Source organism: Mirounga angustirostris, unplaced genomic scaffold, assembly GCF_029215605.1.
Source record: "Mirounga angustirostris isolate CCGP_5_RB_7025 unplaced genomic scaffold, mMirAng1.0.hap1 SCAF_3, whole genome shotgun sequence".
NCBI lineage: Eukaryota > Metazoa > Chordata > Mammalia > Carnivora > Phocidae > Mirounga > Mirounga angustirostris.
This window is the reverse complement of record NW_026991711.1, coordinates 165,698,325-165,723,988: the sequence shown is the minus strand read 5'-3', so window position 1 is coordinate 165,723,988 and position 25,664 is coordinate 165,698,325. Positions and strand designations below refer to the sequence as shown.

Genomic DNA, 25,664 nt, shown 5'->3' with positions numbered 1-25,664 from the left:
GCACAGCACCTGGCACATGGTAGAAGCTTGGAAACTATGTATACTGAAGCATGACGTGGGAGTCCAAGCATATACCAGTCTAGTGAGAGAAACTCTATCCAGGGCCAGAGATGTTTAATGTAAAATACATATATGAAGGAGGTTTACAAATTGCTCAGTTTTCTGACAATGGCCGCTGAGGCTTAGAGAGGGAGAGAAGACTCAAAAAATGTTAGCCCAGGGTGGGGACTCTATGTAGATATCCTAACTCACCTCTCTTTCATTCACAGATGAGAAAACTGAAGTGGGAGATGGTCCTGTGACTTACCCGGGGAATAACTAATTCTTGGTGCACATACTTACTTTCTAGAGAAATGAGTACTTGGCCCACATGGGTTCGACTCTTATTAATCTCTGCCTAGCAAGAGGATATAGCCCCCATTCCCGGAATTCAGAGGTTACTAAGAATTCTGGAGAATTTCCCTCTCCTCCCAAAGGCCAGCCTCTTTCCACCGTACATCTCACAGCCCTGATGGAAGGACACGACAGAGGTTCCCAACTCGCCAACTCACTCTCTGGTGGCTCTTGGTGAACCAGGTAGTAGCGTGCAGAGAAGCCATCCTTGGCCACCGCCATGTCCGTGTGAAAGGTCAGGGAGAGGATCCCTGTCGACGAGCGGAGTTCAGAGGGTGTTTTGGTCCCACAGTACTTGCCAATGAGAGGGCCAACTGGACAGGCAGGACAAAGGCAGGTCAGTAGAAATGGAAATGTCAAACACCATTTTCAATACATTCACCCTTTGCCACAATCACCAAGTTGCTCCACAGAGCACCCTTCGGGTATGCCTTGGCATAAAAGAACGACCAAAGGTAGGTTTTAAGAACAATGTCTAACATTTTTCCTGTACATTAAAAAGTACAGTTGACCCCTGAACAACACAGGTTTGAAGTGCATGGACCTACTTACACATGGATTTTTTTTTTTTGACAAATACAGTACTGTAAATGTATTTTCTCTTCCTTATGATTTTCTTAATACCATTTTCTTTTCTTGAGGTTATTTTATTGTAAGAATACAGTATATAATACATATAACATACGGAATATGTGTTCATGGACTATTTATACTATTGGTCAGGCTTCCGGTCAACAGTAGGCTATTAGTAGTTAAGTTTTGGGGAGTCAGAAATCACGTGTGGATTTTCGACTGCATGGGCAACTGGCCCTCTTAATCCCCGCGTTGTTGAAGGGGCAACTGTACTTTTTTCCCTGTTCAAGGGGCAACTGTGTTTTCCCTGACCTGGCCTCATTTTCTTCTCTCGCTCTGTTCTGGGGACGGGCGGGAAAGCTATCATGATAATGCCCGTCTTACAGAAGAATGAACTGAGGTTCGGGAGGGTCACATGACTGTTCCACGTTCATACGGCTAGGAAATAACAGAGCTGAGACTCACACCCAAGTTTTCGGACTTAGTCTTATGCTCTTCTCAGGAAATGAAACTGCTTAGTCATCAAGCCTCCCTCACAGAGCAAAACGCTGAGGCTGACTACAAAAGTGAACGATTGGTTTTCTCACCAATACTGACTATAAAGACCTACGCTGGTCTCCACCTGAGAAGTACCAGTTCCACTGGGCCTTGGGTGATACACCTTTTTGACATCTATGATTGTTCTAATAATAGTAAAGTCAGAGTAATAATAATGATGATGAAAGCAGCTTATTTATACGGATAGGACACAGGGTTTAAGTGAGCTGCCCAGGATTGCAGAGCTGCCTTATAGCAGACCCAGGAACCAGACTTAGTCTGGCTCTAGCATCCTATTTGGGCGGAGACGGCGGTCACGGAGTCACTTTCCATGGAAATCCTGACAACCTGGGGCAGAAAAGAACATTACCCATAGGCTTTCTCATCTTCACCCAAGTATCTACTCAGTCTCCTCCTATCCTTCTCCAAAGAAATATTTCCAAGAAAGGAAACTGCCTTTCTGCAATTTCTCTGAAATCATCCTTGGTGAAGAATAAGAAAGAAAGTCATCATGGGTCATACACAAACCCTAAGGAGCTTTGAAGTCTTTGTTCTCTCTTTTTATCGTTACCAAAGCAATCCATAGGCAAAGATGAAGCTACTGAGAAGGGCCTCGTGACTGCGACATCACTCACCATGCGGAATGCCGTCCCAGATGTCCAGCCAATCGTATTTGCAGTCTCCTTCTCCCACCTGCAAAGGGTCGTGCTCCAGGTCAAAGGTCAGGAACTGCAGGATGATCTCCATCTTGGGTTTGGCCAGGATGGTAAAGGTGCAGTCCAAGTTGTGTGGGTACTTCTCGGGAAATCCAGGGGACTCAATGGTCCCATTGGGGCTTGTGAAGTTTTTGGAACAATCTTCGGAGCCTGTGTGTAAAAGAGAACTGTAGCATTACGGAAAGAGAAGAAGATGCCTTTCTTTGCTGCCTCTGTCACACGGGTTAGTTAAGTGTTTGAGCCCCGATCCCCCTCCTCATAAGGTTTTTGTTTCCACTGGAGTGGCCCTTGAAGCAATATACTCTTCACATCCACATCTCAAGCCTTTAAGCCAGACTCCCTTTAGGAGAGAAATTAGGGGAGGAGAGATGGCGTGCTCTACATAACAGAGGATGAGCAGCAATGGAGGAGTTGGGGAGTAGAGGGGGGTCAGAAAGAAGTGTGTGTGTGAGATTCAGAGAGAGAGAGAAAGGGAGAAAGAGAGAGATTCTCTTGAAAAGAGGAACAGAGTCTTCTTTCTCAATTACTCAGCTGCTTGCTCCAGAAATGTAAGTTATTTCAATCCTTAAGGAAGGCTTGCTGATTGCCAGCAGGGAAAACAATGTTACCCCTTATTTATTGCTGACCTCAACACTAGCCCCTATTGTACCAGAGCCAACTAAGTGCCCCCTTCTCCCTCCAAGATCCAAGGTGCCTCAGGGGAGGGGCAAAGGGGAGCTTGGGTCTCATTCATGTCATGACTATATTAAAACGAGCTGCTCTGTAGTGGCCAGACAATTAACAATCAACTTTTGTAGCTGGTGGATCACAGCAGGGCGTTGGGGATGTTAAAGGCCGCTCCAGCAGCAAGTTTGAAAAAAATGCGGCAGTATATTAACATTTGGAAGGCTTCTGGTCCCTTTGTGGTGGGGATGGCCTTGTTTCTCTCCAAAGCTCTTGTGGCTGCTTTCTTGGGACTCGGGGAGGCGTTCCTATTAAATGCGGCACACATTCGCATCCCTGTGCGGGCTTGGACGGCAGTGGGAGCTCTAAGAGGATTATAGCCACCAGATCTGCGAATGCCTCTAGGTGGAGTCACATTAAAAGGGCCCTCATGGGTTTTCACCCAGGGCGGGCCTCAGGCCAGTCCAGGGACACTGCAGCCCAGGCCACGGGCCCACGGAGCAGCCCCGGGCCAGAGGTGATACCAGTCAATGCTGCGGATGTGAAGGCCAGACAACCACAACTGATTTCACTACGTTCTGATTTTAAAATTAAAAAAAGGTAGCAGGATTCATGAGGAGGATAATAGGCACTCTAAGCATGAAGAAAAAATACAGAAATACTCGATAGGGCGCCTGGGTGGCTCAGATGGTTAAGCATCTGCCTTCGGCTCAGGTCATGATCTCAGGGTCCTGGGATCGAGTCCCGCATCGGGCTCCCTGCTCCTTGGGAGCCTGTTTCTCCCTCTGCCTTTCTCTCTCGCTCTGTCTCTCATGAATTAAAAAAAAAAAAAAGAAAGAAAAGAAATACTCGATAAACCAGGTGTTTACTGGCAGGAAGTGTCCTCTGGGGATCCCGCTGAAATAGAACTGTGTGATGTCAATACACAGATCTTTGCCTGCAGCGATGTGTTCATCGGCGGCTCCTGGAGCAGGTCCCTCCATGGGGCTCTTTATTGACGATGGCTCTCTGGGAAGTGCACAGGTCTGACTTGGAAAAGGTGCCATGCAAATAAGTGGGACAAGGGGGCCTGCAACTTCCTTTAGCATCAGACGGGAAATTCCAACATCCCTACCTGCCCATCCGTCCCCTCTGCCCTTCCCACCAGCAACCAGCGCTCTGCCCTGGCAGCGTGGGGACCCGCGACAGCTGGGGTGAGAACTAACCTTTTCAGGATTCTGAACACTCCCTAAGCACATCTGCATCCTGGAGGCTCTGCACTCCGGCAGGGGCAGGGCAGCCCCGTGGGCAGCCAGGGCCAGAGGGCTGAGCGGGGACGGCCTTTCCCCAGTTTGTTTACCACCGAGCCCCCAGCTTTGTTTACTGTCTAACCCCACACTCTGGAGGGCCTCCTCGAGGGTCCAGGATGAGGCGCTTGGGTAAAGCCAAGCCAGCTGGCAGGTGTCTGGGGGGCTGAGAGGAATCTTGAAAAGGTTAGTGTGTACTGCCTTTGTGCGGCCTCCTCCATGTGGGTCACTTAGCCAGAGGAAATTAACTCTCTCTCCACGACTTGCTTTCAGAGCTAGAAAAGGCATCCTGACATTCCCTCCTCGGGTTTGCTCTCTTGTCATTCCCTTTCAAGGCCAGCGGAATCCCCATCCCCCCGGGGGTGGGGAATTTTTGGTGGAATCTTTCTTTGGTTCCTCCCGTCCACGGGGGACAAAGTTTTCCACCATGGACACCCAGTAAGCCCGAGAGACGTCTGAAGCCTGTGCGATTTTTCCACAGTTTCCAGGGTTCTGAGGTCCTGCACTTGAGTGGTCAGAGATTTTCAGTATGATATTCTTTTTTTTTTTTTTTAAAGATTTTATTTATTTATTTGACAGAGAGAGAGATAGCGAGAGCAAGAACACAAGCAGGGGGAATGGGAGAGGGAGAAGCAGGCTTCCCGTTGAGCAGGGAGCCCGATGCGGGGCTCGACCCCAGGACCCTGGGACCATGACCCGAGCCGAAGGCAGACGCTTAACGACTGAGCCACCCAGGTGCCCCTCAATATGATATTCTTAAGGCAAATCAAACAAACAGAAGCCACCAAAAAGAGTGTGTATCCCTCTCTGCCACATGGTTATACGTGGGTATATCCTCTGGCTTATTTTAAACAAGGAAGAAAACCAGTTTTATCCTTTCTGTGCCGAATAATCAAACTTGTCCATTACAGTGGTGCCTTCATCTGTAATCATGCCACTCACAGTTTGGACTGTGGGCAAAGTGTCAGAAAGCAGGAAGCCGAATAGTAACTGTGGAGAGGAGAGCTCAGAAGAGGGGACCCTCTTGGGACAAAAGTGGAGTCTTGTAGACTTCTAGCTCATCCAAGATCCTTTTCTGCCATGTGTTAAAAGAATTGAAGGTTAAAAAAAAAAAAGCTCAGTCAACAAATACTCCAGTTCACTCAATGCTAAGACTGTCCACGCAAGCTGGGGGATTTGGGCTGCAGTGAATGATTTTGTACCAAAGGACTCTGGTGTGAAAAATGCCCACTCCATGTTTTTCCACCGTCAATGTTACAATAACTCTGCAAGCGAAAGAAGAATCTGCATGCATAAAGCTATTTAAAACATGGTGGATTTATCCCAATGGAGCTTGGCCTGACCTTGAAAAGTGAATTCAGTTCAGGGAGGAGTAAGGGGCCCTCTCTAAGCTTTCTCTATCTGTGAATGACCCCAGGGCTTTCAGTTTCTGAAATGTCACTGGATACCGGAAAAGAAAACTTGATCTTGAACTTTGGTCAAAAGAGTATCAGAAAATGAACAAACAAAAAAAAACACGTTTTCCACTGATTCAGCATCCAGTGTTACTTTTAAAGTTATTTTAAAATTCCTTTCTCTATTATGCTCATGATTGGACAATCTGAGATCCTTTAAGTGTGAGAGCTGTTTTGGTTTGCTCTTTTATATGTGGACAGTCTGGTATTACATCGACTCTTTTATAAACCACTTCATTCAGGGCAGACAGGAACCTCCCACTCTAGCCACATGCCCCCTGTCTGTACCTGAGCTGCGGGTTTGCATCTGTCAGTAGAATTCTGCAGCTGAGCCTGGCCAGGGCAATGTGCAGTCGCAGGCTTCCACGGTCCTCGGTATGGTTATTTTGTGTGTCTATGTTTACAGCCCCCCCTTCTTTCTCTTCATGAATCTGACTAGCAAACATAGCTGTGTTTGTTTGGATTTCTTCAGCATGTTCACGCATTTCTTTCATGTTCTGTGGATGATGTAAACTTTGTGTATTTTCTTTCAGGACTCCGACAGTGAAAATGTGGGGGCAGGGAGGGCATGGCACCTGGAGGAATGCTCATCCTCCTAGACTTCTCAGCTTTGAATTTTGTAGCCCGCACACGTATGTGTTGTATACAGGGTTGATTTTCATGCCAAGAGCTGTTCTCTCAGGCAGGCATGATGGGAGGAGACAGTGGCCCCCAAGAAGACCACTGGGTTCTCATTTTCTCTCTTATGGTCCCCCAGAGATTTGACTGTTGTCGGTGGGGCTATCTCCCACTGCAGGAATCTCTCTCCTCCTTCTTTAGGCCATCCTGGTCCTTGAAGTGGGCTGCCCCATTGCTCCACGCCCAAGCCACCTGCCATGGGCTGGCGTTCTTGCGTCTAGGCATCCACAGACTAGCGGTCTCAAAATAGTAGTGCTCTGTTCTGCTACCCTCCTGGGCGTCTTAACTTTTAACCTCATCCCTTCCAATGTGCATCATGGATAGGGTTCACATTCACTCCTAGTGCGGCTTTCTGGAGAATATGGCACCATCCTTTGGGAAATACTAAGTCCAGAAGCCTGAAACAGAGATGAGCTTTAATGGTCCTGCTCACCCTTGCTGAGACTTCGCTGGGCCAGCTCCCCGGAAGACCTTGCTTAGAGCTGCTTTCCTTTTCCTGTCAGCATAGGGTTGCTGAGTGATGGCGTTAGCACTGGGGACCTGGCTATCGAATTGACCTCCCAGATGCCCCGCTTGCCAAGCCACTCAATGGAGCCCTCGTTTTCATAAGCAGAGCACGTTAATCGCACTCTTACTCAGTGCTGACTCCTACTGCCTCATATTATCGTTTTCCTCTCAATTTACGTAGCTATTTACCTATGTTCATCCAACGACATCCACTGCGCGTCTGTTACGTGTGAGGGTTTACATACCTGTTTGCTCACTAGAAGAGAGCAAACATCCTGTTTTATTCCTTTCTATCTTCTTTCTCCTCATTGCTCCCCAGCCGAAGAGGGTATGATGAATGTTCCAGCTAAGCTGGTGGACTGACTGATTGGAATCTTGCGCAGGACTCTAGGGACTATGGATCGAGGCATTCAGGAGCCTCACAACAGCCCCTGGGACACTGGACACACAGATTGTCGGTCCCTATGATCTCATGTGGCTGGGAGCGTGATGACCCATGACAGACAGACCTTCTTGGGACTTGTGCCCCGGGACAGTCTGTGCTCCCACTCTGGCTCGATGATGGCTTGACACAGTTCCCCCGGCCCGCCCCTTCATTGGATTCTACATTCTTGCTCTCAGGCAGACAAATCTGACAAATATTTAGACAGAGTGGATATAAAAAGTGCTTTCAGCAGCTACCACTTCCTTTCAAGAACTGTTTAGTGAAAAGAAAATATATATGAATAGGTCCCCTTACACTGAACTCAACAGGCGCCGGACTTGGGCCTCTCGATGACAAGGCGGACAGCCTCCCCTTGCGCCAGACTCCGTCCACGAGTTGTAAAACACAGGCTCGGAGGGGCTGCACTGGTAGATGGGGTGGGAGCCTGTGAGGTGGGGGAGCAGGCTGGGGGTGAGGGGAGACCTGGAGGGTGTACCTCGCTTAGCCTCAAGATAATGAGCTCTCACCCTGGAGGGAAGGGCATGCTGCTTGGAGCATGTCAGTGCAGATACTGAACCAGCAATTTGTGAATAAAAGTTAGATCAATCCAGTTATGGAAATAAGGATGGGGCCATGTTCTCAGAGCCTAAAGTAATCAAAGGGGGGCCTAACGGAAAGCGGGCAATCACCTTAAAAGAAGTGCAGTGTTCTCTGTCTCTTTTTCTATCTTTTTGATTGCTTCTCAGGAGGCGGTTATCCTGGCATTTAGGAAGTAGGGGGTCAACAGGTGGAAAAGGTAAAATGGGTCAGTGAGGGGAATTCTGACAAGCCACATGTGAATTTAAAAGCTACTATATGACCCCACTGGTAAGATCTTTTAGAGACTCTAAACACTGAAAAGATTATGTCCTTCTGCCCATGAAATTCCAGATAAAGGCAACATTAAACCATGAAGTAATTAGGAGGAAGTTCGACCAAGTTTTGCTTTTTTTCCCATGAAGATTATTGTGATTTTTAAAAACACACAAAAATCGAATTCTTTTCAAAAGTGTTGCTCTAGGGGGCTCGAACCCTGCCTCGGGCTCCCTGCTCTGCGGGAAGCCTGCTTCTCCCTCTCCCACTCCCCCTGCTTGTGTTCCCTCTCTCGCTGTCTCTCTCTCTGTCAAATAAATAAATAAAATCTTAAAAAAAAAACAAAAAGAATTGTTGCTCTATTTAATTGGTGCTCCTTCCTCTTTCAGTGCCACAAACAATGCCTGTCTGCCTGGCGGGCAGCACCCAGCACTAACCATGCAAGGCGCCCTCTCAAGTTGGATCATAAGTTAAACCGGCTTTTTCATCTCAGGCTGTGTCCAGGGTCACCGTGAGTCTCTCTTCCAACTCCAACAACTTTTGTAACCCTTCCCGTCTGTCTCACTGGGCTCCATCTACGCACATATAACCATCACACAGTTCCCTTGGACAGCGCCCCACGGCGACACACCGATGGCAGCGGTGGGTCTCCTTGGGGGCACCCAGCACCCTGCTCTCCACCCATCACCCCACTGACCTGTCTTGAAGATCTCATAGCGCAGGGAGAAGCCTGCCCCCTGCCGGGCGTAGTCGGAGGTGAACTTGATGTAGAGCACGGAGCCCGAGGAGATGATGGTGGGTGGGGCGATGTTCCCACAGTGCTTTCCCAGGAGGTCTGCGGATTCACTGTCCCCATCCCGAATCTCGATGAAGTCATACCTACGTGAGGATGGCACAAAGGGGCACGTATCAGCAAAGATCACTCTCGGGAGAGCAAAGGACCAGTGTCTCACCTCAGCTCCTGCGCTCGCCCTTCCTAGACGTTCAGGTGTTTTAGATTGATAAACAAAGGGCTCTTAGGTTTGCTTGTATAGACTGGCCCACCTAGATGTAGGAAGCTGCATTGCCCTATTGAAGCCAAAGAGAGATTGGGCACCTTAGTGGATGGCTAGATTTTAAGGCCTTCTTTCTTTCTTTCTTTTCTTTTTTAATAATCCGGTTTTTTTAAAGATTTTATTTATTTATTTATTTGACAGAGAGAGCGAGAGAGCACAAGCAGGGGGAACAGTAGAGGGAGAAGCAGGCTTCCCGCCAAGCAAGGAGCCCGGTGTGGGACTGATCCCAGGAGCCCGGGATCATGACCTGAGCTGAAGGCAGATGTTTAACCATCTGAGCCACCCAGGCGCCCCTTAAGCCCTAATTTCTTGCCCACATAAGAGCAGTAGCATCCTTCTATCAAATATCTCCAAACAAGCATTTTTCCTTCCTTCCATAGCACCATTTTTATTTCCACCATGATCTCTCTGGATCTTCATCTTTTCTTCTTAGCTCTGCGTCACTGCAAGTTACTTAACCCCTCTGAGATCAATTTCTTCATCTGTAAGATGAAGATAAAAATATCCAGTTCAGAGGGCTGGGTTGGAGATGAAATGAAAGATATAAGGAAGGTGCCAGGCACCGAGCTAGGCACACTGGGGACGTTCCTGAGAGATCTGCTTACTTTCCCACCCTCTCCCCCATGTTTCAGTTTCCTCCTGGGTCACCCCCTCTTCCCTTCTCTTTAATCGCTGGTGACAAAGATTCCCATGCATGGGCCCCCTCCCTCTTGACAGGACTCTGCCTAGTTCACCTCTGCAGCATCTAGTCAACAGCATGTTTTTAAAAGGAATCAGCATCATATTAGATAAGGCAATAAAAACCTTTCTCCAAAAGCAGGGGGTGAACCCCCGGGGACCCAGTGTCTATGAGCACATAACTATTAGCTTCGGCAAGAGGCAGAGCAGGTTGCCGTCCGTCCCGGCACTGAGGCCTGAGCTCATTTCAAATGGAATCAACCTGGCCCCAGGTCGGGGAAGACTCATCAAAGACAGACATCCTTGGCTTGGTTCTTGGGATGGCGTACACACCGCGGGACGCCGTTTTATCTGTACAGGCAACATTCTGGGCCTTGCTGTGTGCTCTGGCGGTCTTCACTGTGCTGACTCCGTGCTCCTTCCCTGGGCTCCCAGTGAATACCGCGGTCTTAGCTGCTGAGGTGGGAAAGTCCTTCCCCACCAGCTCCCTGCAAACTGCTGGTCACTGTACCACTATTTACCGACAACCATCCATTTCCTTCTCCCTCCCTGTTGTTTATTTTGCAGCAACCTGTTAAGACAACATGTAAGAAATTTCTTTTTTTGGGTAAAGAGAGGGAAAAGCTACCCTCCCTGGGATGTGCCTGCAGGCTCCTGGCACACACACAGGGTCTGTGGGAGCTGGCTGCCAGCAGAAGCGGCTTATTTGAGCCGCAGTGGCCTGAGGCCTCACTGCAGCCCCCAGGAGCCATATTTCAGATTGCACAGCCACTTAAATAGGACTGCGAAGGAAGTGTAAGGAGTGGACCAGGATTAGTTCAATCTTAGACCCCAGAGGGCTGGAATCTTACGGTCAAAAGAATCACAGAAGCTGGTTAGTCTGGAGAACCCAAGATGGCAAGATCTCCCCCACCCCAGGAGCTCTGGAGAGATAGCCACAGATTGAGAAAGGCAGTGGGGGTGGGGGGAATCTGAGATTTCGGTTTGGGAGATGACGTTGATTTTGAAAATGTGCTTCCTCACTTCCAAAACAAAAGTGGAAAGACAGTTAGTTTGTTCTCAAAGGAAATTCCCCAAACCTTCTGGAAAATCCCTCCTTAGTATTTCCACACTGAGGTAAGCAGTGTTGGGCAGTCAGTCACTCTCAGCTGAGTAATGGTGATGTCCCATCAGGGTGCACAACTGTTGAGAAGCCAGCTGTGTTCAGTGAGCTGATATTACCCAGTTCACCTGGAGTCGTGAATGTATGAACCTGGATGGAAGAGTCCCATCCACCCCTCCCAACCCCCGCCCCCTGCCAGGCTGTGGCCAATCCCAGAAGCAGACAGAACTAGGTTTGGATCCCAGTTTAGCCTTATTAGCTGGGTGACCTCAGGCAAGTTACTTAACCTTTCTGATCCTTAGCAATGGGGAAAATGACAGCAAAATAGGGATATTAGAACTTTTTCCTAGGGTTGTTGTGAGATTTAAACGACGAACGTAATCTATATGAAGTGTCAGTACTCAGCCTGGTCGTTAGTGTTTGCTTAATAAACGTTAGCCATGATTTGCCGTATCCTCACACCCATTTCTGAGGTGAAGATACACAGCAAGTGAGTAGAGGTGCAGTGTAAGTGGAATGAACATCTGGTAAAACATTTTGGAGTGCATTTTGGCAGAAATGTGACAAACCCTTTAATCCAGCAATTCCACTGCTAGGAATTTTTCCTAAGAAAATAATCAGACAACTGCACAAAGATGTATATGCATCTTTGTGAGTGTAGATATAATAAAAAAAAAAAAAAGCATAAGAAAAGTGAACAGATGCTTTGTTTATAAAAAACAGCATCATATCTAAATGTCCAACAACAGAGGGTGGGTGAATCAATTTTGGTATATTTATAAAATGGAATACTCCACTGCTATAGTAGATGGATAGTGCTGTAGGTCTAGATATTTTGTTTTTATGGGAAAATAGCCATGCTACCTTGTTAGTTTAAAAAACAGATTTTTAAAAAGGAATGTGTTAAAATACCTATATTCTTGCCATATACAAAGAGAAAAAAGTCTGAAAGACTACATAAACTAAAATATTAACAGTAGTGAGATATATGGGTGGTGGAAATTGGTAATTTCTACTTCGTTCTTTGTTCTTTTCTATTATCTGAATCGCTTACAATGAACTTGCATTTCTTAAGAAGCCACAAATATATAAAATAAAGCTGCTTCCATTAAGAATTTTTTTTTTTCACAGTGACAGATGGTAACTGCACCATCGTGGTGAGCACTGCAGAATGTATCCAGTTGTCAAATCATTATGTCCTATACCTGAAACTAATATAACATTATATGTCAACCGTACTTCAATAACAAATAAAACAATACACAGTAGAATAAAAGAAAAAATAAGAGAAAAAAGGATTTTTTTCAAAGCAGGAGAGCAGAGAAGAAGAACCCAGCTCTCATAATGTAGCAGATGAAAATGTAATTACCATCATCATCATCATCACCATCCGTCTCACAGAAGTGTAGTGAGGACTAAATAAGTCACAGCGTTGGGTCACCTAGAACAGTGCCAGGGACGTGGCCCACACCCAGGAAATACTTAAAGGTATTTTTAAAAAAGATAACCAGGTATCTCCAATCTTTGTGTTGCCAATTTCTCCGAAAAGGACAAAGAGAGGCCCAGACATCTCACTGGCTGGATCATCAGAAGGGGAGGGTTCTGTCTAGTTGCCTAATCACACGTGCAGTAATTTAGGGGATTAACACAATCATCGATGAAGCTGGGCTCCCTAGCAAATGCCATAGCTGTACACTTGCCTCCATTTACTCAGTGGATATACCACCCCAAATCCTTTTTTTGTAATGCTGGCAGCTACAAATACATCCTTACGTATTTATGTACACACACAGTGAAGGGATACATTTTTGAAAAAGGTCCATATACATCAATCGTATTATAAATTTTCTTTCTGGGCTTGTTATTTAAAGGACCCCTCTGGTGAATCCTTTTGTGAAGCAAATAACCGGCCCTTACTTAAACTTCTTAGAAGGACTGGATTTTTCCTATCAGGTTTGCTTGAGGGGAAAGCGACCCCAAGTTACAATTTGGTGGCTAACCCCTCCCTCTCTCCCACCCCCTCCCCCGGGACTGCCTGGGCTCTGCCCTGGGGACAAGCAGGTCTTCTGGCTGGGTTTTTTGTATAAAGGGCACACACCGAATGACATGCTGACTTCACAGAGAACGGCTCATTTACGTCCTGTGTGACTGACTCATTTGGGGAAATTTTTTATTATTAGGGATTTGCTACAGCTGGAGTAAATCTCCTTAGAAATTTCAGTGTTGTCAGGTTCATTTGGAAGAGCTCGTGGGGGATTAGGAAGTTTGTGGCCTTGAAATAAATACAGCTCCGCATCTAGCATCTGATGGCCAGCATTTGTTTGGTAAAGGAATCTGGGGTCCAAACTCGGGACTCACCCAAGGACAGTCAAGGAGAATAATCTGAAAGGCCGTTCCTCTTAGAACACATTATTCATTTTCCAGAAGAAAACATGAACCAGCCAACGGACATATTAACTACTGTTTGCATTTCATTATTCATAATCTCCCTCAAATGAAAAAAATTCCTTCCAAAGCTTTAACACTACCTTTTATTATTTTATTCATCTACTTACTTTCCTAAGCTGAAGTAGCCATTTCCACTCCTACCTTTTTCCTTTCTCTCCAAAATGGCTCCCGGGTGCCTTTTTACTTTTCTCCTCACAGATTCCGACATCTGCATGTCGAGCATTTGTCTAGAGAACATTTTCTGTACATTCTTCCTCAACTTCAAAGTCTTAATTTCTCTCCCCAAACCCCCATTTGGGGCGTGGGAATCTTGACGGTGGAATTAATTTTCAGAGTCCACGGGAGAGGTATGAAAAAGCAACAGTCTCATCTCTTCTGCCCATCACTAGGCAAACATGAAAAGAGGCTTTCTAGTTTCCCTAACTCTACCCACGCTTGACACTTCCCAGCAGGCCCCCAAAGGCTGGGTTAGCCCAGGCTCTTCTCAAATGGCCAGATCGTGTCCAGCCTGCCAGAGTACCCCCGGAGGACTGCCACCGAGAACTGCTTGTGAGGAGATTTCTCTGTCACAGGTGGAGTACTTAGGTGCTCTGGGGAAGAGTGCTGTGCCCATTCTATGATACTTGGGTCTACACGTCACAGCACCCGTGCCCGCCCAAGTCCAGAAGCCATAACCTTTGCCAACCAGTCAATGTCTCCTTTTATGCTACTGGTATCATAAATTTTTAAGACCTCACACCTTGCACATGGCAAGCTCTTTCCAGCCTCTGGGCCTTTGCACTGGCTCTTCCCTCTGCCTGTGACACTCTGTGACCTTCTTCTGTGGCTGGTGCCATCTCCTTCTTCTAAGTGCAAAGGTCGCCTCCTCTGAGAAGCCTGTCCTGACCACCTGATTTCAGACGGCATGCCCTTATTCTCTGCCTTGCCATCGTCTTATTGCTTTTATAGTTATTATAATCTGCAAAGGTCTTGTCAATATACTTGTTTATTGTTAATCTGTGTCCTCACTACATGGCACCAGGAGGGCAAGGACCTTGCCTTTTTACTGCTGTATATTTCTACTGCTTGCATGGTGCCTGGCATAGAGCAGGGCTCACTATTTTGTGTGGTGTGAGTAAATGAATGAGGGGCCTACAGTTGGTGAGTTCAGGAAGAATTCACTCTGTGACGACGTTTCCCAAGGGGTTGGATACATTTGGTCCGTTTTATACTCTTTGCCTTTGTGCTCCAACACATTCACTGAGCTATTCTGGTTTTATCTGGAAACCAAAATGTTGCCTCATGACTCGAAAACACGAAATATAACATTTTGAGTGGAAGAAACATCTCAAATCATGCTGACAGCATTTTCACTATTAGCGGCAAACAAATCAACTATAATTAAAATGCTGTCAAAGTGATTTGAGATTTTTCTCACACTTTCAAAGTTCCATATTTCATGAGTAGATTATGGAGGCCAGAGAATTTACCACCTCCTGGAGTGCCTTTCTTCTGGGAAGCTCAAAGACATCTACAAACACTGTCTTATTAATCCTTACATTAAAACCTGCAGAGAAAAGAGGAGGAAAACACAACACTGTCACGTATAAGTTCCCAGTGAAGAAGCTGCCTGAGACACAAAGAGGCTCTGGGCAGGTCTGCACGAGGCCCAAGTCTCTGGTCCAGTCAGGCCCACGGCCAGGTCACCTGGTCTCTGCCTCAATAGTGAAATCCAGCCTTTATGGAGAAATCAGTTCACGGTCAGTTCAGATTTTTTAAAGCAAATTTCATTTCCTTGAATTTCTTCCTTTCATCGGGGCCACCCATTTAAGAAGAAGCTGGAACATCGATGGGAATATCAGTGGGAAGAAATATCAATCATCTACTGAGCGTTTATTATGGGCCAGACCCCTGTTTAGATATTACTTCATTTAATCCTCATTGAATACACACCATGTTCTGTTACGGTTCCCACCCATTTACAGATGCAGAAACTGGGGTTCAGAGAGTCTAAATGACCAGCTCAAAGTCCCATGAGAAGGATAGGTCAGAGGCAGACTTGAGACCCAGGTAGTCTCACTCCTGGGCATACAGACCTCACCTCTATCCCGTGAAAATAACAGTTTGCCACGGTACAATAGCAGTAGAAGGTATGGGGTATAAAGAAACCGCTTGGTTTCCATTAGAGACTTAGCAGAATCTTGCTCTTTTTATTTAGCTGTTTCGTTTAAACAAAGCCTATAGGACGTGCCAAAATTATTAGACAAATCACCGATAGAAGCAGTGAGCGGATTTGGAATTCAGGGTTTCAAGATTCACCCAGTTGAAATCCAGCTTTTAAGTGTTCAGATGGGGTAACATATTAATTTTTGCAAGTGAAGTATTTTTATAAGCACATATATACCCATATGTGAACATATGGTCCATCGAGTGAGAAAACAGTATCCTGTGTATTTATAAGCTCTTAAAGTATCATCTAGAGCACATATTCTTAAACCCATGGATTTCCAGTAGGGTCCACAGATGAGTTTCAGTAGGTGAGGGAACCCCTATAGTCAAATGCAGAAATTTTGTGCATTTGTGTGTATGCACATTTTCCTAGGTCTGTGACAAAAAGAATCTTAAATTACTGTGATACAGAAACATATCTGTCGATGAGTGTGTGTATACTCTGAGAAGCGTGGTTCACGGGCTTTGTAGGCAGACCCAGCTGTTTCCAGCACTCATGAGTGCAGGCAAGGCATTGAACCTCTCTGAGTCTCAGTTTCTTCATCTATAAAGTGGAAATAATCACGGTCCTCACCTTGTTGGGCACTGCTGGAAGGACTGCAAAGGTATATACGAGCCCAGAAGAGTGCTAGATGCCTGCAAAAGTCCCTGGGAGACACTGGCTATTTTTACCATTACTCGTGTTTTTACCAAGCAGGGTGGCAGACGTGGAGGAGAGAAGGGTTACATACACGTGAACCGAACACATGAGGAAGGGATGAAAAGTCACAAAGTAAGAGATGGTCTCGATGCCCCCCCCAACCTCAATGCTAGGGATGGCGGTTTCTAAAAATCTTCTTCCTGTACAAATCCATCAATAGCGCTTCAGTCACCTGAGTTTTTGAGATTTCCTTTCAATCTCGTGTTTCTGAGCTCCGGAACAAGCCTGTCGTGCCGGATTCAGAACAGCCCATGCCTTCCCCACCCCACCCCCCAGCCCCTGCCACCCCGCACTCCCACCGGTTGGTGGGTCTTGAACAACTGGGGACTCGACCTCCTTCACTGTGGTGAGTTAACACGTGTCAAGAGCTTAGCACAGTGCCTGGCGCGTAGTAAGTCCTCAATAAATAAATGTTAGGCATTATTACTATTATTATTGTTGTTGTTATTGTTTTTCTTTGCTAAATAGCTGCAAGGACTCGAAGGGACCCAAGACTCACCATCTGTTTGCCTCTCTGGGCTGGTGCCTCTGCCCTTTTAATGGCGACTTCTGGCAGTTGCCCTTTCTCCCCTCATTTCTTCCCACCACCCATCTCTGATATTTGGAGCTTATCCGCAATCCCCACACAGCCAGGGTCTTCACAGCGCCTCAGAAAGGAGGAAATCTGACCACCCGGCAAAGGAAGTATGCGAAGAAAATAACCCTAAACAAACCGAAGGAATTATTCCAGAAAACCTTGAAGGCAAGAAAATGGAAATACAAATAACATCTATTTATAATTGCTGGTTGTTTTCCGCAGAAGCCCCGGGATGATGGAGAGGGCCCTGCCGATCTCATTGTTTCTGATGGAGCAGGCTGCCAAGAACGTCTCGCAACGTGAGGAAGGAGGTCGCTGCAGACAGGGTGTCTGATAAGTCTCACTGTGGATGAACTTTCAGAGAATGAAGGGCACACAACAAAGCCTCCAGCACCTGTCCCCTGGCCCCCTCGCTGAACACCGCTTCCCCCACTGACCTGGCTCCCCAGCAAGGCGCATTCCTGAGGCTGTATGGCCACAGATCTGTTCCACTCCTGGACCAGCGAGCACTCTGCAGGCCGGCTTGGATGGAACGTGTTTGCTTATGTAAGGAAGGGTTTTCTCGGCAACCAGAGCCAATGGGAAGTTTAAGGCTGTTGGGCAGGCAGTTTTCAGCATGACGGTTGGGCCTTTTTTCCGTCAGCCATACACATCTATAAAAAATCCTCACCCTCTGCAGTTAGCTCAAAGGGCCCCTGGTTAGCAGAGTAGGAAGTAGGTAAGAGTAGCCCATAATTCATGTCTGTTCACCAGCAGGCTGGCACTTGGATGTGAAGGGGAACCCCACCCAGCAAGGCCAGATGGGCCTATACTGGCCTGGGTGAATCAAGCTTGCATGCCTCGGTGTGCCTCATCTCATGAATGGGAACAGGGATCATGCCTCTGTGCCTCCTAGGACTGGTTGGAAAGGGCAGGGAGTGACTGGCACCCACTAAGGGGAAATCAGAGTATACCATCCCAGGGCCTGGGTGCGCTGGCAGCCACAGCCCTGCACTTGGCCAGGCAAATGGTTCCCTCTGAAACGGGCACTCACTAACCCTGGCTCCCAGAGGGTCTAATTGTGAGAGCAAATCATAACCTTCCCATCTGTCCGAAAAATGGGAGCCTGCTGGGAATGAGGCGTACCGGGCACCAGGGAATCAATCACTGCATCGGAAAAACGTTTTTCTAGGGGTGTAGGCTCCCAGTCGTGTTTCTGTCCCTCTTTGCTGGCATCTGGCCCCCATAACAAAACTTAGAAAATACAAAGCTTGCCTGAAAAATGTACCATGCAGAAATCTAAGCAGGGGACCACTGGAGAGTACGTGGCTGGTGTGCTGGGCCTTGTCCTTGGATTGCATTCACTGCAAGCCTCAGGTTACAAGGGCTCAGGGCTTCTCCTGGCGCCAGGGGCAGACTTCTCACGGTCGTGCAAAAAGCACCTTGGTGTGGAAATGATGGGCCTGCATTACTGTCCAAGCAGGAAGGCTGCTGCCACACCAGGGTGGAGATTCTGAATATGGCACTCAGTGGCCAGTCAGCTAGAACAGCTTCCGCCTCTCCAACCAGCACTGGGTGAACGGTGCACTCCCTGATGGCTGCGCTGGGAGCATTTTAAAGCACTTGCCCCTCCTCATCACAGAAATGGCCCTGTATTTTGCAAGAACTGGCCAGCATCTGGCTGGGGTGGGGGTGGGGGGGGTTGGTGCTGGGAGGGGGCGGTGGAAGCAGCAAAAGTTCAGGAATATTGGGTTCTCTTGGCTGGAGGTTCCCTAAGACTAGGAAGAAATATGTCTAGAAAGGACAGCAGCTTCTACAAGAAAGGGAACCAGATTGCAGGAAGTCTCCTAGCAGGATGGGAGCAGTGTGAGTCAGACCTTGAAGGACCTTTATCTATCCCACAGCATCGCAGACAGTTCGCTTTGTGCACAGAACTGCTGGCTGCCTGGCTGCACAGCTACCGACTGGGGGGGGGGATAGCTGGGGGGGGGCCGCATGGGGGGAGGGAGCACTAGTGGCAGGGGTGAGCTGTGAGGGCCGCACAAGTGTAAGGGCCCTGGTGGGCAGGAGGGCAGCAGAGACCCCCCAGGTCAGCACCCCAGCATGTAACCCAGCTGCCTGCCCCGAGGCTTAGACGGAATCCTGTATCTGCTTGGACCTCAGTTTCCCAGCGGATAAGACCAAAAAAAAAAAAAAAAGAAAGTACTTTCTTACCCTCCTACCACTCTCAAAGGGATGACACATAGATAAATCACTTTGAACTTTTAGATGAAAGGTGCTCTATAAACTCGAGGTCTCATCAACTGTAATTGTTACGGTAATTATTTTAATGATAATAATGATGATAATGGGAGGGGGGGTGGGGTGAGGACGAAACCTCCTACCTTGAGACAAAGAAAAACTCTTCCATTAAAACCTGTGTCGTGATTCCTTCTGCTTCTCGCTCTCTCCAACCATCTCTTTCAAACTGCCAATTCTTGGGCTGAAATATTATTTACTCCTTTTCTTCCCAATAAAACAATTATTTGTTCCATCGTTCTCCCTCTCGCTTGCTCTTCGGTGTGTCTAGCTTCACCCTGACAGCTCAGCCATGGACTGTTTACATGTCTCGCTCACCTCCAAGACTCTGGTTCAGCTCCATTGACACTGAAGGCAGGAGAATTCTCTGTGTGTGAGGAATCAATTACTTCCGCTGACACTCTATTACTAGCCCTCACATCTTTGGATTCCAGCTGCAGAGGGAGGCGATGGGATGGCAGGGAATTTGAAGAGGATGGCGAGGGGGGCTGGAGGGGACCCGGGGAGTAGGAGGTAGATGACAGGGAGGCAGACAGAGACCATCGACAGAGCGTCACAGAAAGACCTCTCTCTCCTTGACTGCCCTGCCGGCATCCGGAGATGACCCCATGGCAGGAAGAGGCAAAGAAAAGGAATAAGAGACGGAAGGGGAAAAGAAAAGACTTGTCAAGGATATCTAAAGAAATCAGAGAGGTCTCAAATACCTAAGCCTGGGGACAGTGGGTGAGAGCTCTAGGTACAAGGATACAGGCATATAAAGGCAGCTTTCGGTGGTGGGCTTCCAATTCCAGCCCTACCATTACTATCTGTGAGATCACTCTCACAGTGTACCCATCTGTTAAATGGGAATAACAGTAGTACCCAGTCCCGTGAGTCCCATGTGTGTATATGTATGTATGTATATATACATATATATATATGTATATATATATAGAAAGAGAGAGAATGCCAAGATGCTTGGCTACAAAGGTAGGAAAAAAAGCATAAAAAAATCATGTGGATTTCTTTCATCATGTGAAGTCCTTTGATAGCTTTCCAAACGTAAGCCCAGTTCACATGTTTTTCTTTCTTCTTCTTTTTAAAAATTTTATTCTGACCCAGCTAACATTTTTCAGGGATTTTCCTTCCAGGGAAAAAAATTCTGATTATGTAAATTAAATACAACCATCTACTCTGCAATCACTGAGATGAGTTGTGAGGCCCTAGGTTTTATAATGAAGGTCGATTATGGAAGCTCTTTTCTAGAAGGAAAGACAAGGGCAGCTAATATGTATATATTTTTTTCCGGGATGATTTATCCAGGCAGATGTAGAAGAATGGAATTAAATTATCTATTGAGTTGCTCTTAATCCTAAGGTTTCAATCCGCCTGCCATTAAACAGGACAAAACAAAGAGAACATCTTATTTTCCATAGGACACATGACTATAGGAAAATACACAAATCGCTTTTTAAGAAAAATCTGATTTCTTTACTTGGTCTCTTTCCTTCTCTTCTTTATCCCCTCCCCACCCTGAGCTCCCACTGAATTTCTGAAGACAGACTCTCACCCGGTGTAATTAGCTGGGAGAATTACATGCAGTTACATGGGGTAAGATGCTGGCCCTCTGGGACCTCTGGGTTCAGAGAAGGTGCCAGGGTTGAGAGGCAGAACAAGTGGGATTGTGTATTAGAAAACCTCAAGTGATTTTCTCAATCCGGAGATAAAATGCAATGTTAAGAAGGACATCCACGGCGAAGCTTCCCTTTGGAGCATTGCGATTGCAACATCGTGTATTTAAAAACAAACTGCCAAAAATAACTGTTTTCCCAACTGCTCTTTAACCTGGGTGGGAGGAGGAGAACAATCTGTGATGTTTTTGCCCCACTTCTTCAGCAAGTGAAGTTGCTGGGTGGAGGCCTTGGTCAAGGTTGGTGAGCCGGGGTCGGCTGCCAGCTAAGCTAGAGTCAGCAGGGCTGTCCCATTTTATGGCACCATGTACCTGCAGGGGGATCTGTTTCTGTCATTAGCAGGGTTGTTGCAATACAGAAAAATATTGCCGCTCATTGGCTCCTTGGGGGAATCAGAATATTTCTGTGGTTGGGCAGGCAGTAAACCTATAACCATGTCATGAGTAATCAACCTGAGGCTCTCTCCTGAGTGCAAGACACTCTCTTGAACCAGAGAACTTATACTCTGTTTCAGTTTCCAGAGACTCAGGTGGACACCAGGGGAAGCCACACCTCCATTTGGGCAATGGGGCCTCCTGCTCTCTGTTCTTAGGAAAGAGACATGTGTTCAGAGAGAGCCCTGTGTAGGAATATACTGACAGGTGGAGCTTAATCCAGTGTTACCTGGTTTTTTCCAGGCCAAACCCCAGGTTCAGGCATTAAACTGGGGGCCTCTGAGAGGGGGGTTGTCCCTGGACATAGGGTATGAAACTGTAGAGAGCCTGGTCAGGGAGGGTGGGAGCAGCAAAGAGTCCTTAAAATCTTAGTCTTTCCTGCTTCCTGACCACAGCCCCTCTCTAAGATGGTGGAAGTCACCGGGCCAGGACACAAAATTCAATAGCATTGCTCAGGCACCTCTTCACTGAAAAGGAGTTTTGCTGATCAGCAAGTCACAAGGATGGCCCTTCATTTACTGTGGTTCCCTAAGGCATCAGATTATTTCCCCGTCTTGTCTTTGACGTGATGCTTTCTACATGGACCACCAGAGATGTACACCTCCACTCTGCCTGGCTAACTTCTTTGGGATCACTTCTTCCAGGGAGTCCTCCCTGATCTCCCCAGCCTAGGCTGGATCTCAGTGCTGTGAGCTCACATATCATGCCCGGAGCATATGCGCAGTGGACATACACAGTGCGGGGGGAGGCGAAGAGCATAAGAGTAAAGAGCACAGGTTGCAGAGCAGGGCATTCCGGCTTCAAATCCCTTCTCTGCCATTTCCACGCGTGGGACCTGGGGCCAGAAGTTATTCTTTAAGTCCAAGTTTCTTCATCTGTAAAATGGGAAGAGTAACAATGACTTCGCATTGTTTTGATTCAAGGATCAATGAGATGATATATGTGAAGCACTTAGCAAAGTGCTGGTCTCAGAGGTGATGCTCTAGATGTGGTAGCTTTATCATCAATAACCATATTTTAAATTTTTTATTTTATTTTATTTGTTTAGAGAGAGAGAGAGTGTGTGTGCCCAAATGCAGGGGGGGAGGGGCAGAGGGAGAGAGAAAGAATCTTAAGCAGGCTCTATACTCAGTCCGACATGGGACTTGATCTTGAGCCAAAATCAAGAGTCAGATGCTTAACTGACTGAACCACCCAGGCGCCCCAAACTTGCTCCTAAACTCTCAGTTCCATGAAGACAAAGAATAGGATTTACTCACCACTGCATTCCCAATGCTATCATTATGTGTGGTACATAGTAGGTGTTTAGTAACTACGAATGAATGCATGGACCATTGCCATCTTGTTGGTGAAAGGCCAAGTCACAGAGCGCTTAGTGAGCTCCATAAGCCCGTGTCTCATCCTCCTGCTCTCATTATATCACATCACAAGATGGACGCATGGGGAAGACAGCTCCGTCTGCTTCCAGTGCAGGTTCATGCCATGCTGACCTATGTCCTGGTAACTCAAATGTAAAAATACCACCGAAACAATCATATGCATGCACCTGCTTAATACTCCAAGACCAGGTGTCCTGGGGGTATAGAAATGAAATATGTAGTCCATGCCCTTAGAGAATGTACATGCTCAGAATACAACATTGACCACCCATGAACTAAAGGCAAGCCAGCAAATCAAGGCAATACACAATGCTCTGGGAGTTCGGCATTGGGACCCATAACTGGAAGAATCAAGGAAACAGAGGGGAGGAGGAGGGGAGTGTTCAGTTGGTCCCTATGGAGGGGAGAGGGAGGCAGGTCCAAGCACTGGGCACTCACAGGGTTTCATGCAGATATAAGGTTGTCTTTGGCTGTTTGACTGGAATGGAGGGTGCTCACTGAGCTTAGGAAGTCACTACTGACTGGGTGGGGAGGGGCTAGATTATTGAGGTCTGGTCTGTTCCCTATGTTGACTGGAGTCAGTTTATCAACCTGGGAAGCTGCTACCTCTCTAAGATATTATCCCCTACTTTGGGGGAAATAGACACAACTACGATTTAGAGAGCTCCTCTGGCCATAAATACAAGAGTACCTTGTTTATCCAGGACACTTAGCTAGAGGCCAAATATCCCTAAAGCTCCAATATCTAGAACATGGGTGGGCTTTGGGGGGAGGGTTTCAGAAGAAAAGACCTTGAGCACCTCAATTGATGCAGGGGACTCTGTGCACTGATGCTCTTCACACTCTGTCCCTGAGGGTGTGTCGCAGAGCCTGCTCGGCCATGAGCTTGGCCGACTGAAGCCGAGCAGACATGCTGGCCCTGGGGTTACGCTGGCTTGGGGCAGAGCCGAGAGCCCAGAACCAGCACTTCCCATGGACAGTAAGACCTCCAGAAGCAAAATCCGTACAACACAATAAAAGAGTAAAACAAGTCGGAAGCGGAAGGCTCCAGGAAGCAGGCATACACCTAACAGGAAGTGACAGCAAGAGTATTGATAGAAAAAAGTCGCAGAATTTCCCGTGACAAAGGACAAAGATGCTAATGCGGTTGCTAATTCATTGTGAATCCATATAGACAAGACAAAGCAATCTTGCAAAGTACTTATCAGTGTTGCAGGTGAGGAAACTGAGGCCTGGGAAGTTTAAAAGGTCAACAAAAACTCAACTCTCAACCTCCCTGATCCAAATTGGACATTACTCGGCCTCGGTCTCAAAAACTGAAGTTTAAAATTAGAGGCCTGAATCATCAAGGAAAAGTTGACTCCCCTTACTATTGGTTTTGTTTAAGAAGACAGGGAAGTGTGGCACGGGATTTAGAATGTTCTTTATCAGAAATCCTTTCAAAAAAGACCTTTGGAACTCTGAATAGGAGTAGGTTTGAGTATCTAAACATTTCCCTTGGATGGAGCGCGGTTCTCCCATGGTAAATGAGATGAAGCTGCACTAAATGCACGCATAAAATCATTCCTATAAACTTCGTGTGGGTTCTTTAGCCCAAGAAATGTTCTTTCAGGTCTTCCTAGTGGTTTGTGCACTTTGTGAAGCACGTTTTCCAAGACACCCATCTGGAAATGACCAATTCTTAACAGGGCCCAGACTCTTGGTTTTGGTTTTACTTGGGCCTCTGGGATGGGGAGGGATGCCATGCCGGTCTGAGGACTCATGAATAAGCTGTGTATCATATGCAGGTGGGTGTTCTTAAAAAACGCATATATCTTAGATTTTAGAAATGGAAAAAGATTCAAGTCTGTGTACATATGTTTCTAAAGCCCTAGTGTCCCGCCTACTGCCGGATGACTCAGGTGAAAAGCAGCAGTACCCTCTTCCTCACCACAGGGAGTGAGTGGCTTCTCCCTGTTCGCTCAGAGGGCCTTGAGTCCTGCCCTTTGGTCCCTCGGCCACGTCTGTGTGGCCAGGCCACGGGGGCCTCTGGTTTCTGCCCACAGAGCAGCCTGCGGGTGCTGGGGGTTTGGATTCCTGCTCACAGCCCGAGGGAGGAGTCGGAGAGCTCCCCACAGATGGTGGTGGCCTGAGATGGCTGACTCAGGCAAAGCTGGGGCTGTGAGTGAAAGTTTCCAAGCAAAATTAACAAGCGGCCGTTAAAGGGAAAAGGTCTGTCTGGGGTTTATTCTTCAACGGGCTCAACCCTTGAGTTGTGGATTTCAAGGCACAGAGAGCCAAGGGCCCAGGGGCCACCAGGCCGGGCCTGCTCCTGGATCTCGGGGCAACCTCTGCAGTTACTCCTGCACATGGGAGGACGGGGAGGTGTTGACCGCGGCCCTTCCTCCACGGTGGGGCTGGCTTTTTCCTGCTGCTCTTACTCACTTTCCCTTTTTTTTTTTTACTTTTTTATTGTTATGTTAATCACCACACATTACATCATCAGTTTTTGATGTAGTGTTCCACGATTCATTGTTTGCGTATAACACCCAGTGCTCCATGCAGAACGTGCCCTCTTTAATACCCATCACCAGGCTAACCCATCCTCCCACCCCCCTCCCCTCTAGAACCCTCAGTTTGTTTCTCAGAGTCCATCATCTCTCATGGTTCGTCTCCCCCTCTGATTTCCCCCACTTCATTCTTCCCCTCCTGCTATCTTCTTCCTTTTTTTTTTTTTTCCTTTTTGCAGGGGTGTTGCTGCTATGCCCTGTCAAGGGGAGAGGACAGTGCAGGAGGCATTCTCTTGGTAAGCGTCCATCCACGCTTTGGGCCCGGAGAGTCAAGGCCAATTCAAAACATGCACCGGAAATGAAAAGAGAAAGGAGTCTAATTTCCTTTGGTAGTAAGTGCTTTCCAAACCCAGGATCTCCCTTGGACAGAGTGGGAGAGACGGGGAACCAGACAGAACTTCGAACCCTTCAGTTAGGTAAATTGTTCCTCTCACCAGTTAGTGGAACAAGGCAGTGGGGGAGGAGAAGCTCATTTATTCTGAATGCAAATAGCCGGGGAAGAAT

General features: G+C 47.2%; 1 protein-coding gene across 6 annotated transcripts in view; it reads right to left on the bottom strand.

The window, feature by feature from the left end:
• Window positions 1-25,664, bottom strand: part of NRP2 (neuropilin 2) — a 115,687-nt gene that overhangs the window by 72,650 nt on the left and 17,373 nt on the right. For all 6 annotated transcript variants that reach the window (XM_045868155.3, XM_045868156.3, XM_045868152.3 and 3 more), the window contains exons 3-5: window positions 8,781-8,962; window positions 2,139-2,369; window positions 552-707 (exon numbers count right to left, since the gene is read on the bottom strand). In XM_045868155.3, the coding sequence (XP_045724111.1) occupies window positions 552-707; window positions 2,139-2,369; window positions 8,781-8,962 (569 nt within the window). The remainder of the gene's footprint in view (window positions 1-551; window positions 708-2,138; window positions 2,370-8,780; window positions 8,963-25,664) is intronic.